Below are 19,200 nucleotides of genomic sequence, written 5' to 3' on the forward strand. Positions count from 1 at the left end.
ATTTTGATTATTATGTTTCATGGGGAATTTCTTTTCTGATCTTGACTATTTGGTGTTCTGTGTGCATTTTGGAGGAATCTTCTTTAAACTGGGGAAATTTTCTTCTAGGATTTTGTTGAAAATTCGTTGTGACTTTAATCTGGGATTCTTCTCCTTCCTCTATCTCTACTGTCAGCTTGGTCTTTTCATAATGTACCAGATTTCTTGGATGTTTTGTGCCTCAACTTTTTTTAGATTTAACATTTTCTTTGACTGAGGTGTCCATTTCTTCTACCTTGTCTTCAAGGCCTGAAATTCTCTTTCCCATGTCTTATAATCTGCTAGCCTCTGTGGTTTTTGTTGGACTTCCAAAGTTTTTCATTTTCATTTCCAGTTTTATTTTAGCTTTGTTTTTCTTTAGTGTTTTCTTTCTACTTTCATGTCATGAAGTCTTAAAATGTTTTCACTATTTCATTTAGCTGTTTTTGTTTTCACAATTTTCATTAGGGTATTGGTTCATATCCTCTTTAATGTCTTCAAACATATCCATAATTGCTATTTTTGAAGTCCCTGTCTTGTCAAGTAAACTGCATTTCTCAGCGCTTATTGAAATACCTTTACCAACTTTTAGAGAAGGTATTGTCTTGGCTATTCATGTTTATTTTTGCACTGGGATGTAGGCATCTGTAGCTACAATGTCTGGGGGTGTTTCTTGGCATAGATATTTGGTATTTTTTGAGTGGATAGTTCTATTCTTTGGTTGCTCCTACCTAGTCTAGATACTAGGAGAGTATGGCGGCCGAGGGAGTCTCAGGTTTCTGTCAGTTGGTAAGTAACACAAAGATACAAAGATGGGCTAAGAGGAAAGGTGGCAAGAGACAGAAGGAAATAGTTAGGGAGCGGGAGGGTCCACAGCAAGAGACAGAGTGCCCTGTAAGCAGGGGAGGGTGGAAGAGGGGCTCTTACAGGCATGCTAAGAGTTAAGTCTATAGAGGCTGGAGTCAGGGATAAGAAGGATGCTGAGTCCCCACCATTGCAGTTTTTCTGGTAGAAAGTGTTACTGCAGATCAGCAGCTGACACCAAGAAATGGAGGTGGCCTAGAAGGGAAGGATGAGGGGGTCAGTGGGAAAGAGCTGAGGGGACCCTGGGTCTGCCCCAAGAGGTAGAGTCCTCAGGGAATGGAGGTAGGGTGGAAAGTGGGGCTCCTGCAGGCAGGATGTGACGAGTAAGCCCGGAGAGAAAGGAATTAAAGAGCTAGAAGGACCCCAGGTCTGCACCTAGACGTACAGATCTAAGTATGTGCTTTATTGCTACATCCCGGACCATTTGTTTAAAGTAAGGGACAGAAGATAGTCACTGAACCTATGGGCATGGAAGGCTAGGTATGAGTGCACGCAAAGTCGAGAAGGCATGGCCAAGTGGAGGTAAAAGTCTCCAGAAAGAAGCAAGAAAGGAAAACAGTGATGCAGGGAGGTGGGAAGTGTTGCTAAGGGCAAAGCCGAGCAGGACACAAGTTCCTCTGATCTGGAAGTAGGAAAGTGTGATGGCGCTATCAGATAAAAGGGAAGTTTCTTCACCAGTCCCCGGTCTTCATTGGTATTCCGATGGGACTGCTAAGACTTCTTTCTAAAGTACCTATTTGTAGGAAGAGCTTCTGTGGGAGAAAAGCCTGAGACTCCTTATACAGCATGTCTTATATGGGACAGTTGTGAAGCAGAGTGTCAGATGGGACAAAGAAGTAACTTCCTGTTTCTCCATCTCCGTCCATAGTGTTATTAACATCATCATCATCCTGGCTGGAGCAATTGCACTCATCATTGGCTTTGGCATTTCAGGTACGTGTTACCTAAACACAGTTTATGCTGCGCCCACCTCCCTTAAACCTCTTCTTACTCTTCATGACATGTAAGGAGAACAGGATTTCTCTTCAGAAAACTTCTAAGTTGAGCACTTGCTGTATGCTCTGTGTCCTCTTGGCCTTAGACATTTAACTCCTTAGACGTCAGCCCTTTCTAAGCAGGAGCCTTTGGTAAAGGGATAACTGGCCATGTCTGCTGTACCATGGAGGAAGCAGATACCACTCTTCAAAGGCAGTTGGCTCATGGCCGTTGCAGGAAGCCCTCTTCTGATAGGCTGATTCTCTAGAACATCTATCATGAATGCTTTAATTACGATAAAGTTAGGCCAGCCGCTGTCTTCTCTGAAGCTGGTTATTTGCTGCTTCCCATAAACCACCTGACGAGGGCCAACATGCTTATTTTACCTTGGTCTATGACCAAGCTGCCACTTCATGATTTTAGTCTTTATATTTTCAGCGGCCGCTCTATTACTATCCTCCAGTGTGTGATTATTAAATAGTGGCCACAGGCCTGCCCTGAGAAAGACTTGCTATATGTGTGTTTGCTTGGAGAGTCATCAGCATCCCTTACCTACTTTCCTTGTCATCAAAAATAGTCTACTTATTTTTAAATTGAGATTCTCCATTTTTATTTTTTAAAGATTTTTGGTTTTACTTTTAATTATGTAGATATGTGTTTGAGAGTGCTTGTGCACATGAGTGCAGTGCCCAAGGAGGCCAGAAGAGGGCATTAGATCCCAGAGAACTGGATTACAGGCTGTTGTGAACTGTCTGGTGTAGCTGGGGAGCCAAACTCACATCCTCTGAAAGAGCAGTATGCATTCTTAACCAGGGAGTCATGTCCCCAGCCCTTGTTTTCTTTTGACTTGTATTGGCTATGTGTGTTACCAGATTTCTCCTGATCTATGGCTTTTCATTTTCTTAATATATTTCAATGAGCAAATGATCTTTATTTTATAACCAAATTCATCAATTTTTCCCTTCATATGTGGACCTTAATCTAATCAATTAAAACAACAAAAATTTTTTCATCTTCCTTGAGGTCATGAAGATCTAATTTTCTAGAAGCTCTGTTGTTTCACCTCTGGCCTGTATGCTTAAAAACCATCTATGGTGAATTTTATGGCATATGGGTTAAGGTTCAACATTTCCATGTGGCTCTCCTGAAGACTGAGCACCATTTATGGAAAATGTAGTCTTCCCTCTAATGCCTCCATCATTGAAAACCATGTGTTTTCATGTGTGATACACTGAACTTGCCAATCTGTTTCATTCTAATACAGATGGTCCTTGATTTAACATGGGGCTACATTCCAGTGTACCAATTGTATGTTGAAAACATTGCAAGCTCATTGCAAAAGTATAATTCACCCAGCTTTTCAAACACCATACTTGTCACACAGCACACTGGAGAGTGAGGCCATTGGTTCTATGATCATGTAGCCAACTACAACTCATCACTGGTGCTAGCATTGAGACAGTGTGTCTTACCATCTGTCACCAGCACAGGAACATTGTAGAATGTCAAAATTTGAAGTATATTTTTCACTAAATACATATTATTTTTGCACAACCATGAAGTTTAGTAATCACAAACTGAACCACCATTAGAGAGCCTCTGTATTCCTTTTTGATTATTTTCTTTTGATTTATGTGACTTCATCTCTTTTTTTCTATCCCTAAACCTTAAGTGATCTCCTCTTCTTTTCTCCCTCCATGAGAATTTGTATGCAGCTAACAATTGCAAGAGGTGAGGGGCTCGTGAGCCCACCCCTCCCCCAAGAAGCTACTGGCAGTTAATCGTTGCTGTGGGGAGGGGAGACTCTTTCCTTAGTGGTGTAGCCACTGCCAGGTCACCTGGGCTTCTGTGGATAATCTCTGAGCCATGCTCGTGTAAGAAGTCCTAGTTAAGATACTGGGTCACAGAGAAAAAAAGAAAGTGGAAGGGTGTCTCAGGAGTGGTAGAGGGACAAGAATGGAATCATGGAGTGAATACAATGAAAATTATTTACATTCATGTATGAAAATAATGAAACCCATTATCCTATGTCACTAATTAACATAGGCTAACAAATAAAAGGAAAAGCAAACAAAATCAAGGGCTGAGGATGGACCTCTGTAGCAAGAGCATGTACCCAATGTGCAAAAACCTGTGCTTTACCCAAACTGCAAAAAATAAGCAGAGACAGGGAGTCATGGGAAAGAGTGGGGGAGTAGAAGGACTCAGAGCTTCTAGATACTCATTCATAAAACCGGTCTGGTGCTTATTCTTGCCTCTTGTGGCTTAAAATGAGCCACTAAGGATAAAGCATTTAATGAGACTTTCCTTTCTTAAAACCTCTTGAGGCCCTGATCCGCTGCTTTCTAAATCGTTGGAGTTAATGCTTTCAATATCTGTGATTTAAGGTTTAGCAAGTCGGGTACACTGTTAAGCTCTTACTTGCATTGTATCATTTAGTCCTTTTAGGGACTCCACGTGGGTGTACCGTCATTTTCACATAAAGGAAATACTGCCCAGTGTCACATATCCAGAAAGTGACAGAACTAGGACCCAGACAGTGTGATATCTTTGCCGTGTTCCCACACACCCATACGCTGCCACATCTCTACATCTTCCCTTTACTTCCTCTGACCCAGTATCTTTCCTAATTTCTTCATAAAAGCAACCGCTACACACCTATTTTTCCTCTTTGGCTAGCATGGTGCCTACCCATAGATTGTCCCAGCCTGGAGGAAGCTGTGTGGTCTATCTCTAAGCCATGTGCTGTGGTGCATTCTGCACAGCTGTGCTCCAGCAGATACTACAGGATCCTCTGCTACAGGCTTCTAGTATGTTCTATGCCGTTGAAATGTATTGAACCTGTACTGAATTGTGTCAAAGGACAGTTCATTTTCTAAGTTTTATCCAGCAAACCCTCCCCCAGTCACAATTTCTATGGAATGCTCACTCATGCTTCCTGTACTCCCACTCCCAACTATTCCTGCTTCTACAGAGGACAACCAATCAATTGAACATTACTTGCCTGTGTGAAACCTGAGACCAGGTTTCAGCTTGCTCACCCATGATGCTGCCCGCACTTTTCCCCACATGACCAGAGCTATGGTAGGAACTGCTCCCAGATCATAGCTTTAGCTGTCAACTTGACACAGACTAGAGTCACACAGAATGAAGGAACTTCAACTTAAGTATTACCCAGGTCAGATTGGCATGAAGCTGTGTCCCTGAGGCATTTCCTTAAGTGCTTCTTGGTGTAGTGGGCTCCGCCCACCCTGAGCGGTGCCATCCAGGGGCAGGTGGGCCTGAACTATATAACAAAGGCAGCTGAGGGGCTGGGGATATGGCTCACCAGTTAAGAGCTCTTGCTGTTCTTGCAGAGAACCTAACTTTGGTTGCCAGAACCCACAGAGTGCATCACAACCGCCCGGAACTCCAGCTCCAGGGGATCTGATGCCTTCTTCTGGCCTCCTGGAGCACCAGGCATACATATGGCACACATACACAAATACTCATATTCATTAAAAACAAATATAATTAAATACATATATTTTTAAAATAAACACAATATGAATATATAAATACATATATGTGAGTGTATTTAATTAGAAAAGACAAAGAAAACTAGCTGAGCAAGCAGAACAAGTGAACCAGTAAGCAGCATTCCTCTATGGCAGCAGTTCTCAAGCTGTGGGTCATGACCCTTTGGGGGTCAAGTAATCCTTTCACAGGGGTCACATAAGACCATTGGAAAACACAGATATATACATTATGATTTGTAACGTAACAAACTTACAGCTACCAAGTAGCAACAAAATAATTTTATGGCTGGGGAACATCACCACATGAGGAACTGTGTTTAAGGGTTGCAGCCTTAGGAAGGTTGAGAACCCCTCTCTATGGTCTCTGTCGTTCCTGCCTCCAGATTCCTGCCTAGCCCTTGCTCTGGCTGGAATGTGATATGGAAGCAAAGCTCAATAACCCCTCCCTCCTCCAAGTTGCTTCTGGACACTTTTATTATAGCAACAGAAACCAAACCAGGATACCTTCATGAGCTAATTGTTTATTTTTAGTAAATTCTTCTGTCTTCCAATTTTTGGCAAGTTCGGGGCAACCTTAGAGGTCAGTGTGACTATTTAAATCTGTGTCAGCCACAGGAATTCTCTGACAATAGACAGTGGCTTCTAACCCATCTCTATAGGACACCCTAATTCACACCAGGAGCCTCTGGTGGTCAGAACGCCTGGAGAGCTGCATCACACCAGGCCACCTGATGTTCCTTAGGCCAGAATGGGCTTGCCTATTTGAGTGCAGACTCTGTTTTTGTGCATTAACTTCCATTTAACCACTTTGAGTCTTCATTTATGCATGTAACAAAGTATTTCTCGACTGCCAGCTGGATGCAAAGCAAGCCTACCTCTGTGATTTCTGAAGTTCTCGGTGGCTTTTCTTTCTCCTCTTTATTTCCTGTGGATGAGTATCCAATCAGTGTGATGCTCATCCCATCTGCCACATCACCAACAGGACCACAAATGACCTGAAGCTGCAGCAGATCCCCTGGCACACGGAAGCTGCCTATTTTTAATTACCAAGTTCTCTAGGAGACGTGTGAGTGGATTCCCTACCTGTGGGCTCAAGGCCAACACATTAAAATGAAATCTGTAACACAATTGCCAAACTGTGATATGTCATTATCATCTCATTTCCTCCATAATTGTGCTAATAATGTGGGTTTTTTTTTCTCAAAAGTAATTTTCCAGATTAACTTCAATGACACTTTCTCAAGTACAGTCACCTTCACTCTAGCTCTGACTGAGTCCCAGTTGTTCTGTGGTTTCATTGAGAAGCCATATGTATTTTTATTTTCTTTTTTTAAAATTTTATTTATTATTTATTAAATTTCATTCACTTTGTATCCTAGCTGTAGCCTCCTCCCCCCTCTCCTCCCAATCCCACCCTCCCTCCTTCATCTCCTCTCATGCACCTCCCCAAGTCCACTGACAGGGGAGGTTTTCTTCCCCTTCCTTCTGACCCTAGCCTATCAGGTCTCATCAGGACTGGCTGCATTGTCTTCCTCTGGTAAGGCTGCACACACACACACACACACACACACACACACACACACACACACCCGGAGGAGGTGATCAAAGAGCCAGCCACTGAGTTCATGTCAGAGACAGCCCCTGCTCCCCTTACTAGGGTACCCATCTGGATACTGAGTCTATGGGCTGCATCTGAGCAGGGGGTCTAGGTCCTCTCCATGCATGATCCTTGGTTGGGGTATCAGTCTCTGCAGGGCCCCCAGGGCCCAGGATTTTTGGTTCTGTTAATATTTTCTTTTTTTTAAGGTTAACATTTCTCCCAGATTTGGATGTGGTGACCTTGGCAGGTGCGGTTTACTCTTGCAATACATAGATTACATAAGGAGCGCTTTGATTTGCACTTATTCACAAACCCATGACACATTATTTCTCTGAAAAACAGAACAATAAACACTGTCAGACCTGTACTTATTCCTGAAACTGTTTCCCCCTTGGACAAAGTTTACAGATGAGTGCAAAAGCCCAGACATGAGTCAAGAAAGAGGAAGGTGGTTGCCATAGTAAAGAGAAAGAGTTGTGGGGGTGGGGAAGTACTACCTATTGCACCTGGGCAGACTGAAATTCCCAGGACTGCCAGGCCGACTGACTTGAATAGAATGTGGGTGAGCAGGCACAGGAGAGCTGGAAACTGTAGAGGAGGAAGATGAGCAGGGCAATGAGGGTGCAGAGCGTAATCACGCAGCCCATGAGAGCTTGGGGCCTCATAAAAACAAAGACGATTGAAAATAACCCGAATCTTTAAAGTGGTGTTCAAGAAAAAGCTTGGCAGGAGACGGGTGCAGAATTTTTATCACACAGTCAGACCTCCTTTTACTATATTTACTAGTTAGCTTTTCAAATCTCTCTCACTGAAGGCCACGCCTGGCAGCTGCTCCCCAAGTCCTTTTTCTACCAGGGTCAAGCCTTTAAAATATCTTCCAGTCCATCCTAGGCATCCTTGTTTCTTCAGCTTTTTTTTCAAGCTGTACTCATTCTTGTATCCATAGCCCTCTGTTCTTTATTATGCAGATCTCTCTAGCTCAGTCTTTGGCTCTATTTCCCATCCATTACCCTCATCTCTTTTACAAAGGTCTTGGAGTCGATTAGACAACCCCGAGCTAGAAGTGCCAAGGACACCCTTCTGTCTAGAAGGCTTGCTTCTGTATTTGAAAAGAAACATGTACTATTTGTTCATGAATCTTTAAATTGAAGAAAGAAAATCATCAAAACAGGCGATGACAGGAGACAGCGGGAGAGGAAATTGCCAGGCAGAAACAAGAGGCATTCACTGTGTGCCAGGCAGTGCTTGGCATTGAAGGCCAGGCTGGGAAGTCTACAACTCATTCCAGAGCCTTTTAGTAACCATGGGAAATTAGTGGCTAGGTGACAGATGTATTGGGGTTGTGCTTTAAGAAGGCTGCCTGCAAGATGGATGCATTTAAACCGTGTTGGGTGGAGGCTGACAGGCACGGTAGGAAAACCAATACGGAAGCCGACACAGTTGAGAAATGTCTAAGACCCACCATGGTGATGTCTGTGCATGTCATAAAGGCTTGTGAAGACCATCTTGAATGCTTAAGCCGTGTGTGTGTGAAGAATTTGCAGAGGGCTGGAGAGCACCTTCTGCCCCCTTGACTACCCTTAGCAGCCAGTGTGGCTCTTAGGATCAAACTCCCTACAGTCTATCCCCCACAGTTCCTTGTCTCTGCTCCATAATTCTCTCGGGCTCCACAACCATCTCCTTAGCTTCACATGCATGTCATGGGACCCTCTAAGAATATTCAATTAGTCGAATTATCTTAAGGTGGCTTCGGTCAGAACAGCTGGCACAAAGAACCCCCGGCTGGGTGGGCTGTAGGCTGGACAGCCAAAGGAGAGGTGGTAGAACGAAGATACCACCCGAGTCAATGATCCTTCCGGTGCTGGGCTCAAAGGAATGAGGAGAGTAGTTTCTATTTTGGACCAAAGCAACGTCACTAAGAACCACCTCCTCATTATGATGTAGATAACTCTATAACTTCAGCCACACCCTTTCCCTCGGTGCCTGTGTTTTTTCATCATCCTGAGGAGGGTAAAGTCCCCGTGTGGTAGAATTTAACTTTCTTCAGAATTACTAGCCATATTAATTAACCTGAAGTTCCGTTTTGTGTCACTTCTGACTAGCTAAGGATAATACCTTTCCTGTGTAACTGCCATTTACCAAATCAAGTTTGCACTCATTTGATTTGTTCCTCACAATAACCTCTCAAGGTACATAAGACAGATACCATTAACTCCATTTCCCTGTGAGTCAGAGGGGTCACATGACTTACTTAAGGTTACACAGCTGTTTAGGAACAAAGCCAGGATGTGAACACTCAAGTTCAAACCCTCAACTCTACTGCCTCTGAGGGTTTGGGCAGATTGTTGTTTATCAAAGCTATATTGTGCATGGCAGATGTGCTGTCGACATCAACATTTCTTCCTGCTCTTGCTAGTCTTTTCTTTTTGTGTCCTTCTCTACTTGTGATTTATCTGGACGTCTCTGTCCAGCTTGCATTAATGAAGAACATGACTGTCAAAGTGCCAGGGCTTCACCAGCATTGGTCCTTCCTGCACCGCAGGCAAGCACTTCATCACAGTCACGACCTTCACCTCGGCGGGGAACATCGGTGAGGATGGGATCCTGAGCTGCACTTTTGAGCCTGACATCAAACTCAACGGGATCGTCATCCAGTGGCTGAAAGAAGGTCTCAAAGGCTTGGTCCATGAGTTCAAAGAAGGCAAAGATGACCTGTCACAGCAGCATGAAATGTTCAGAGGCCGGACGGCAGTGTTTGCTGATCAAGTGGTGGTTGGCAATGCTTCCCTGAGGCTGAGAAACGTGCAGCTCACAGATGCGGGCACCTACACGTGTTACATCCGCACCTCCAAAGGCAAGGGGAATGCAAACCTTGACTATAAGACTGGAGGTGAGTTGCTTCTGGTGGGAGCACCCCCAGAGATGCCTGAGAATGTCTGAGGGCATGAGTTGCTGATGAAATATTATCCTGTGCTCATGAATGACCAAAATTCCCTCAGTTCTGTGAGTGACCTCTTGTTATGCTCAAGACCATAGCAACTTCCAGAGTGGCCTACAATAATATTAGGACTTCAATTACTTTCTTCTAACCTATCACCATCTTTGAATTTCCAAGTATATTCTCAAAGACATAATCTATTTCCCCTTTCTCTCACTCTCTTTTCCCTCTCCCCTCCAAGGGCTCTCAATGCAGCCCCAGCTGGCCTGCAACTCACTATGTAGATCAGTTTAATCTTAAACTCACAGAGATCTGCCTGCCTCTGTCTCCCAACTACTGGGATTAAAGGTGTGAAACAGCACTCCTAGCTAACAGATGCAGTCTTTTTGGGGTAGGCCCTTGCCATTACTGGTAATAAAAACCTACAATCTGTCCTGGAATGTTTCTATACTAATTAGGCCCAAGTCCACATCTTAAATGAGTGTCCCCAGAGACTCCTGACAATGAGAGAAATTTTAGGAGAGATCCACAAGGGACAAAGCAAAATAACACTGTTATACAATCTCAGTAATGCCACCTCAGTTAAGCCAACACTTCTGTGCCAACCCCGTCTAACAAATGTTTCTTAAATTTACATACAAGGGATTCAGAGAGATACAATGAAGGATCTGAAGACGATTAATAACAAAAGTGATTGTCCCTCTTTTCACAGTGCTTCTAGTACAGCTCTCGCAGAATTAAAGGTCTGTGCAGGGGTAACAAATAACAAAGTATAACAAGCAACACCTTAAGAGAGCAGAAATAAAATGATTGAGGGTTTCACAGGAAGGAAAAGATCACACCCAAGTGCATGTGAGCAAAAGAATAAGCAGACCCCATGGAGAAGGTGAAGGAGGCCTTTGAGGGTGGGCAGCAAATAGCCTGTGCTCCCCTAGTCTAATCTAGTCTTTGTGGGGCTTTCTTGAACACCTCCTGTGTATGTGTAATGCTACAAAGTATAGCCCTAGAGTCAGGCCCAGATGAGGACAGTGGCTCACACAACACAAGCTCTGTGAGCCTCAGCATCTGAAGATGGAGATTTAGTGGGGCAATGTCAGAGGGTCAGACCAACAGAATGAACTTGAGCAAAAAACCTACAACAGTGAAACAAGAAAGTACAGGACTGAATTATGACTCAGGGATTAAAACGCACACAAGGAGGAAGATGAAACCAATTCTGTTAATTCCAAATAATTTACTTCTGTCTCTCCTTCTCCAGGAGGTGGAGGTATCATTTAGCAGGCTTCTCACTCTGCCCCTTCAGCGTATGTTGGAGTAGTGAATTTAACTGTCAACTTCCAAAGATACCAAACAGATGCTCCCTCCCTCCGCAATTGTGTGTAGGGAGCAAGCGCCTTGCAGCATGCCATGTTGACGGGAGAACTTTACCCTGGCACTGTTTCCTTTTCCAGCTGTAACCAGGAGAAGAACATCACATAAATCCCAACAGAAAGGCACCCTACACTCTACCTGACCAGTATTTGAAACTGTTAGAGCCATAAGAAGTAAAATGATTGACAAAATGTCACAGTCCATAAGGACCTGAGGTGACAAAAATGACTAGGATAACTATACAAGATAAGATTCTAGAACAATAGGAGAAACAATGTGAATGGGAAAATGGGTAAAATACAAACAAAGCCTAGAGTTTAGTTAACAGGAATGCTGGTTTCTCCATTTTGACATAAGTACAATGACTATTTAAGATGCTACATTAGAGGAAACAGACCGGGAAAGCTACAGGAATTCTCTCTTACAGAATTCTGTCTTTGGAACTTTTATGTAAATCTAAAGTTGTTCATGTAATGAAATCTATTTGTATGCTAACTTAAAAAATTTAGTAAAATAGGACAGCCTGGAAAGATGGCTCAATGGTTAACAACACTGGCTGTTCTTCCAGAGGACTGGGGTTTGTTCCCAACATGCACTGCCATGCACATGGCAGCTCACAAACACCTGGAATTCCAGCTCCTGGGAATCTGATGCCCTCTTCTGGCCTCTGTAGGCACTGCATACAGGGGGTGCACATATACACAGGCAAACACTCAAATACATAAAATAAAAACAAATGCAACTTTTAAAGAAAGTAAAATTAACTCTAACATTTGAAAGTTTTAACAGAGGTATAATAGATATCCACAGCATTAGTGGGAGCTTCAAAATGAAGTAATACCTGGGACAGACTTCTAACACAAGGTGCACTCTCCAGACTTAGTTTCACACATCCCTGCCTAGGGACTTGTTTCCTCCCTCCTCCAAACACGGACATCTCATCTCCCTTGCTGTGCAACAGGCTTGCTGGGAGCAAGGTAAAGAGGAGGGAATGGTGGCACATGCCTATATCTTCAGTGCCATGCACTGAAGTGCCATGCACAAGAGGATGAGGAATTCCATGTCATCCTCGGTTCCATGGGGAGTTCAAGGCCAGCATGGGCTACAGGAGACTGTGTCAGAAACAAGTAAACAACAGTGAGGGAGAGATTTCCTCTCATTCTCACTCAGCACCAGCCTAACCCCGAGGAAGAAGCACCTACATGGCTTAATCAATTGCTGACTGCCTGGGGACTGGTGAGATGGCTCAGTAGGTAAAGGTGCTTGACATTCAACCCTGTCAACCTGAGTTTGATACCTGGAACCTATGTGTCTTGGTTACTTTTCAGTTGCTCTAAAGAAACACCGTGACCTAGGCAACCAGAGAAGAAAGAGTTTACTTGGGGCTTACATTTTCAGAGGGGCGAGTCTGTGACCCATCATGGTAGGAGTATGGCAGCAGCCAGGCAGGCATGGAGCTAAAGCAGTAGCTGAGAGCTTGCGTCCGATTCACAAGCATGGGGAGAGAGAGAGAGAGAGAGAGAGAGAGAGAGAGAGAGAGAGCTTGGAATGATGTGAGCATTTGAAACCTCAGAGCCCACCCCCAGTGACACAGCTCCTCCAAGAAGGCTACACATTTCAGTCCTTCCCAAACAGTTCCACCAACCAAGTATTCAAGCATATGAGCTTATGGAGCCATTCTCATTCAAATGACCATGTCATGTAAGCGGAGAACCAGCTCTTCAAAACTACCCTCCAAGCCTCACGGGTGTGTTGTGGCACCTTGACCACCACCACCACCATCACCACCACCACCACCACCACCACCATCACCACCACCAAAAGTTTTTTAAAATATTAATTGTGGACTGCCTTTTTGGCATAATAATAAGCCCTGATCCTTAACACTTTTGCAAGTGTCAGTCTACCTATATAAAAGAGAAAGAATGTCCCAATTTCCAGATGTTAGTTCAGTGAGTAGCATTTCTTAGAATAAAACAAATACCTACCACTCTGTTGTCTCTACCCAAGCAAACTCCAAATCCCCTTAGTCACAAGGCCTGTGAATAGGCCTTCTGTGGTGAAAGGTGAATTCTGTTCCTTCTTACTCCTTGTTTGCCTCAAAACAGGAGACTCAGAAGCCTTCCAGGGTTCTAATGTCTGAAGGGAATAGACTCTTCTTTTTCTTCTTCTTTCTTCCTTCTCTTCTTCTCCTCCTCCTCCTTCTTTGTTCACAGAACTCCTTTTACATGAAGAACATTATCTAGCCAACACTGATATACATGAAACACAGGGCCCTGGAGTTTGTAGTATTGGCCAAAGGGTTACAGTGCATAGTGATGCTCTGAGCAAATCCTTATTTACACTCACAGCGTAATGGACCACACACAAACATCACCATGGGAAAGCACCAAGTCACTTCAGTGATAGAAGTGATTGCTCATATTTTTAAGACCTAGTACTTTAGCCGGGAGGTGGTGATGCACGCCTTTGATCTTAGCACTCAGGAGGCAGTGGCGGAGGCAGGTGGATCTTTGTGAGTTCGGGGCCATCCTGGTCTGCTGGTCTACAGAGTGAGTTCCAGGACAGCGAGGGCTACACAGAGAAACCCTGCCTCAGGGAAAGAAAAAGACCTAGCATTTACAGCGCTTACATGTGTCCTTTTTGGCCTTTGACCCTGCAGCCTTCAGTGTGCCAGAGATAAATGTGGACTACAATGCCAGTTCCGAGAGCTTGCGCTGCGAGGCCCCTCGGTGGTTTCCTCAGCCCACAGTGGCCTGGGCATCTCAGGTTGACCGAGGAGCCAACTTGTCAGAAGTCTCCAACACGAGCTTTGAGTTGGACTCTGAGAATGTGACTATGAAGGTTGTGTCTGTCCTCTACAATGCCACAGTCAACAACACGTACTCCTGTATGATCGAAAACAACATTGCCAAAGCCACAGGGGACATCAGAGTGACAGGTGGGTTTCCTGAGGCTCGCCGCCTCCCGTGCTGCCAGAGGTGGAACCTGGGGCATGCCACTCACACAGGCTATTCCTAAACATGTCCACATGCCTCTCTGTGCTTTTCACATGTATTATCAGAGAGAAAACAGTATGTCAGTTAAATCTGAATTTATCTAATATGTACCCAGGCATAAAAATCCCTAGTCTTAGCTAGGTGTGGTGGCTCACACCTGCAATCCCAGCATTCGGGTAGGCAGAGGCAGGCAGGTCTCTGTGAATCCGAGGCCAGCCTGGTCTACAAAGCAAGTCCAGGACAGCCAAGGCTACACAGAGAAACCTTGTCTCAAAACAAATAAACAAACAAATCTCTAGAGCCTCTAGGGCAGTGGTTCTCAACCTATGGGTTGTGACCCCATTAACAGAGGTCACATGTCAGACAGCGTGCAAATCTGTATTACATTACAATTTATAACAGTAGCAAAATAGCACTTATGAAGTAACAATAAAAATAATTATATGAGGAACTGCATTAAAGGGTCACAGCATTAGGAAGGTTGAGAACACTGATCTATAGATTTTGATCATAATTCTAGTTGGCACTGATTAATGTAATTGAAAACCTAACATAGCACAGTACCTATAGCATATTGGTTAAAGAGGGTGACTGAGCCTGGCATGGTGATGTACGCCTTTAATCCCAGTCCTCAGAAGGTGGATCTCTGTGCCTTGGAGGCTAGCCTGATCTACAAAGTGAGGTCCAGGCTAGTCAGAACCACAGAGTGAGACCCTGTCTCAACTTCCTCCCTCCAAAAAAGGCATCAACTGACTTTATCTCACATGCCTTCTCCTTGGCTTTCTGGAGAGCTTTAGGATTTGAGGCTCTTTCTAACTCAGTGGGAGTACTTTGGTGTAGTGCAGAGACGCTATGATGATTTGACAGCTGTGACATATTTAACCGATACACTTATGTCCTAAATTCCCCCCAACTCACTAGATCCCAACTAGCCCTTGAGAAGGATTTGAATCTGAAGATTAAAGGTGTACTCTCTGACTCAGTCTTACTCGGCCATTGAGAGACTGAATGCTGATCTCACTAATATTGACTAATATTGACCACTACCTGAAAAGCTTAGGTTAAAGCATCTTCTTACCAGTCTTAGCAGCCTGTCCGAGAATCCCCTTTACCTACCTAAAGCACCCATAGTGCTTTAGGCTGTGCCAACCCTAGGAGGAAGCCAGTTCTGAGAAAAGCCAGACTCAGCTTGAAAAAAAATGTAAACAGCAACAGAAAATATTTAGTGAATAATTGTGTTTTTAACAGACATATTTGATAGCAACAATAAATCCAGATGTAAAACTTAAAACAAAGTTAAGCTAAAGAAATACATTTATAAGCAGGGCGTGGTGGTGCATGCCTTTGATCCCAGCACTCAGGGAGGCAGAGGCAGGAGAATCCATGGGATTCGAGGCCAGCCTGGTCTATAAAGTGAGTCCAGGACAGCCAAGGCTACACAGAGAAACCCTGTCTCAAAAAAAATAAAAAGAAGAAGAAAGAAAAGAAAATATATATATTTGTAAATGAGGATGTGGAAAAAAATGGCTATTGAGCTTGAGTGGGTCTACTATATTTTACTGTATTTGTAGTGTTTGCAGGCAACATTTATTGAGTGACTATGCCAAGCACTGTTCTAAGTCACTCAAGAATTCTTTTAATAACCCTGTGAAGTAGGCCATTTTTATTTTAGCTTTTTTTTTTTTTGCAGAGAAAGAAATTGGAGCAAATGTGTATTGAGTTACTTACTGAAGTTACACACCTAATGAGTGTCAGCACTGAAATAGCTCCATGAAATTGGATTGTCTAGGAAGAAAAGAGTAGGAGATGAAATTGATAATTCCATATCATTTTATAGAGGTGTGATAAAATCTGATGACACAAAACCTGTAAAAGCCACTGCCTAGGGAAAAAGTATGTCCAAAATCAAGGAACTGGCTCGGGCCATTTTGTTAGCTCCCTTTTCCACGTAATAACTGTAAGAAGTGCTTCATTGGTATAGTTTTTCATTGGACTGTGTCCTCACTGAGTTGGACCACAGAACAGGCCTTGCTCCATAGAAAGGGAAACCTCTGGGTCGATTCTGGAAGGGTGGAGAGGGAGGAACAGAACTGCCCAGTAGAAACAAATTGCTTTCAGGTGCTCTTTCCTAGTCATACTAAGGGACCATCCGTCATCTCTCTGTGATTCTGAGCTTTTTATTTTTCTCTCTGCTTTTACAGATTCAGAGGTCAAAAGGCGGAGTCAACTGCAGCTGCTGAACTCAGGACCTTCCCTGTGGGTTTCTTCAGTCTTTGCAGCCGGCTGGACACTCTTGTCCCTCTCCACCTGCCTGATGCTAAGATGAGGGGCCTTGGCCATACAAAAGCTTGCAAAGTTGCTGGTCCAACAGGTGAGATAAAGCACAGACAGTGTGCCTGCCGGGTGGCTCGCAGCCGGCACTCCTGACAGCCGAGCCATTTCTCCAGCCCTAGACTAATTGTTAGGAAACAAGCGTCAAGCTCCCTTCAGGACCAGCCACAGGGAGGAATATGCATTGATGCTAGGCCAGGGACTAAGCAAGAGCCCAGTCCTGACTGACAGATATGAAAGCCAACTCCACACAGTCCAACTATTTGTGTAAATTCAAACACCTGTTCATTTGCTGAGTCATTAGTGGATGCAAAATTACCTTTTCAAAGAGCTGTTTAGTCTTGACTAATTACTCCAGGCTTCAATGTTATTCACAAGGCATAATGAAAGGCATGCCACTGCTGGGTAAGTGAGCTTTTCCCTACCCCTAGTCTGTCCACCTTGGGCCTGTGTGACTCACCAGCTAGCCCTCCCACTGAGATGTATTCTCTAGCTCCAATTACTGGTAGGACATTTCCATCTAAATATTCTACTGCAACTAAATATTGCTCAAAACTGAGCTGAGAGGTTCCAGTCAGCACTCCCACGTGAACTCTGAGGCATCCCGATGAGGCCTGAGGCTCACAGTCCCAGGGGGTCTCCTGACTGTCTTCTGTCCTTCATGTCAGTTGTTGTCCTGGACCCTACAGTGGTTCCTCCTGGTTGTCATTCAGACTGATCCCAATCATTTTATTGTTGTTGTTCTGTTTTTGTTTTATAATCTTGTATCCAATCTAATTCTAATTTTAAGGTTTTTATTTTATTATTTTATGCACAAGGGTGTTTTGCAATATGTGTGTCTACATGGTGACGTGTACCTGGTACCCATATAGAGCAGAAAAGTGTATCAGATTTTCTGAAACTGGAGCTACAGACAGTTGTGAGCTACCGTGTGAGTCCTAGGAATCGCACCCGGATCCTCTGGAAGAGCAACCGGTGCTCTCAACCATTAAGTGATCTCTCCACTTCTAAAACCTTGTGTGCTTGTGCCTTCCTCTCTCTGTGTCATGAGTGATAGGAAACTAGATGCCAGAATGAAAACAATCAAACACCATGCACACAAAGTTGCAGACATACTTAGCTACTACTTTGTTCTATATAGGAAGTAATTTTCCCTATAGAATATCTTTAAACCAAATAGATTTTTTTTTTCTTAAGGAGATTTTTGTTTTGTTTTTATTCTTCTTTAAGATTTTTAAAGCAAAAGGACAGCTCATTATTGGAGACACACACTGTTACTGGCAATACATGGCGTGTTATGTATGGTCTGTGTACTCTCTGGCTAGGAGACAGAGATAGTGTCTTCCGACCTCACCCCAGACACCTGCCTTTCCTCCATCTCTCAGTTTCTACAGCATTGATGAACCACTTCTGTTGTTTTAAAAAGTGAAAATCTAAAGCATTCTATTTTACCAGTGAAGACTGAGGAGCCAGATGCTGGTTTGGAAACCTGCTAGCTCAGAGAGGCAGAGAAAGTACCCAGCTAACCTTTTTCCTCAGCTTAGGTCTGGATAACCCAAAATAACCCAAAAGGCTCACTAGCTCAGTTGACAACCTAGGAGGAAAAGGCCAAAAAACCCAAGGCCAGAGGTTTGCTAGCTCAAAGCTCAAAAGGCCCCAAAAGCCAGAGAGCTAGAAAGCTACAGCCAAAGAGCTAAAGCCCCTTCTGCTTTTACACACTGTCTTAAATACCCTTCAGCTCAAAGTCCCTCCTACTCTTTAATCCCTGTCAGCTGGTTTCTTGCTCTGCCTCTTGACCTAGGGTTAACTTTATTAAATCCTGTGTTCAGAGAGCTGGGTGGGTCTTCCTTTAGTATAGGATTTAAGCCATCACCTTTCCCCAGCAGCCCATAGACCGCGGACCACGGTAGAACGACAGAATACTGAAAAATAAGCCCATTTTGAAACAGCAGGTTCACTCATGCAGAGGCAAGGGGAGGGAGCCTGGGCTCTGGGCAAACATCAGCTGAGTCCTATCATGATATCTTATTGCGGTTGTTTTCAGAATCCCAGGGATCTACAGAAATATTTTCCACAAGACGTGACCTAGTTTTATATTTCTGGGAGAAAATGAATTCGTGTCTGAAAGTCTGGAATGAACAGACAGGAACAAGATGTTAAAAAGAAAAAAAAAAAAAGAAAAAGAAAAGAAAACAAAACAAAAGCAACCCTCGGACGCCTCCAATAGGAACAAGATGGACCTAGATAATTCAACTGAACTAGAGGACAGTAAAAGTGCTGTTAAAATGTGTGTAGAGACGGATGTTTTTCCCCATCTCAGGAACTGTCCCTCGCCGACCAGCTCCCAAGGATGGGCTTGCTATGATGTTGCCCTGAAAGTCCCTGGATGGTTTCGATTGCCATATACTCGTTTCATATTCAGCACATTAAACCATAGGGTTCGCCGTGAAGAGCTGCTAATCAGCCGCCACTTCACGACTCAAGGGTGGCAGCGTTTGAGTGACAGGCCCAGTGATTCGCTTCTCATTAGGATGCTTTCAAAAGTACTTTGGCTTCTCCTCCCACCTGACAAATGCCCAAGATGTA

General features: G+C 43.9%; 1 protein-coding gene across 1 annotated transcript in view; it reads left to right on the forward strand.

Moving 5' to 3' along the window:
• Window positions 1-18,802, forward strand: part of Vtcn1 (V-set domain containing T cell activation inhibitor 1) — a 62,810-nt gene extending 44,008 nt beyond the window's left edge. Inside the window, exons 2-6 of the mRNA XM_055628347.1 lie at window positions 1,751-1,815; window positions 9,518-9,865; window positions 13,947-14,225; window positions 16,485-16,654; window positions 18,659-18,802. Of these exons, the coding sequence (XP_055484322.1) occupies window positions 1,751-1,815; window positions 9,518-9,865; window positions 13,947-14,225; window positions 16,485-16,609 (817 nt within the window). The 3' untranslated portion in view covers window positions 16,610-16,654; window positions 18,659-18,802. The remainder of the gene's footprint in view (window positions 1-1,750; window positions 1,816-9,517; window positions 9,866-13,946; window positions 14,226-16,484; window positions 16,655-18,658) is intronic.
• The last annotated feature ends 398 nt before the right edge of the window (window positions 18,803-19,200 follow it).

Source organism: Psammomys obesus, unplaced genomic scaffold (assembly GCF_907164565.1).
Source record: "Psammomys obesus unplaced genomic scaffold, mPsaObe1.curated_primary_1811, whole genome shotgun sequence".
Classification (NCBI taxonomy): domain Eukaryota; kingdom Metazoa; phylum Chordata; class Mammalia; order Rodentia; family Muridae; genus Psammomys; species Psammomys obesus.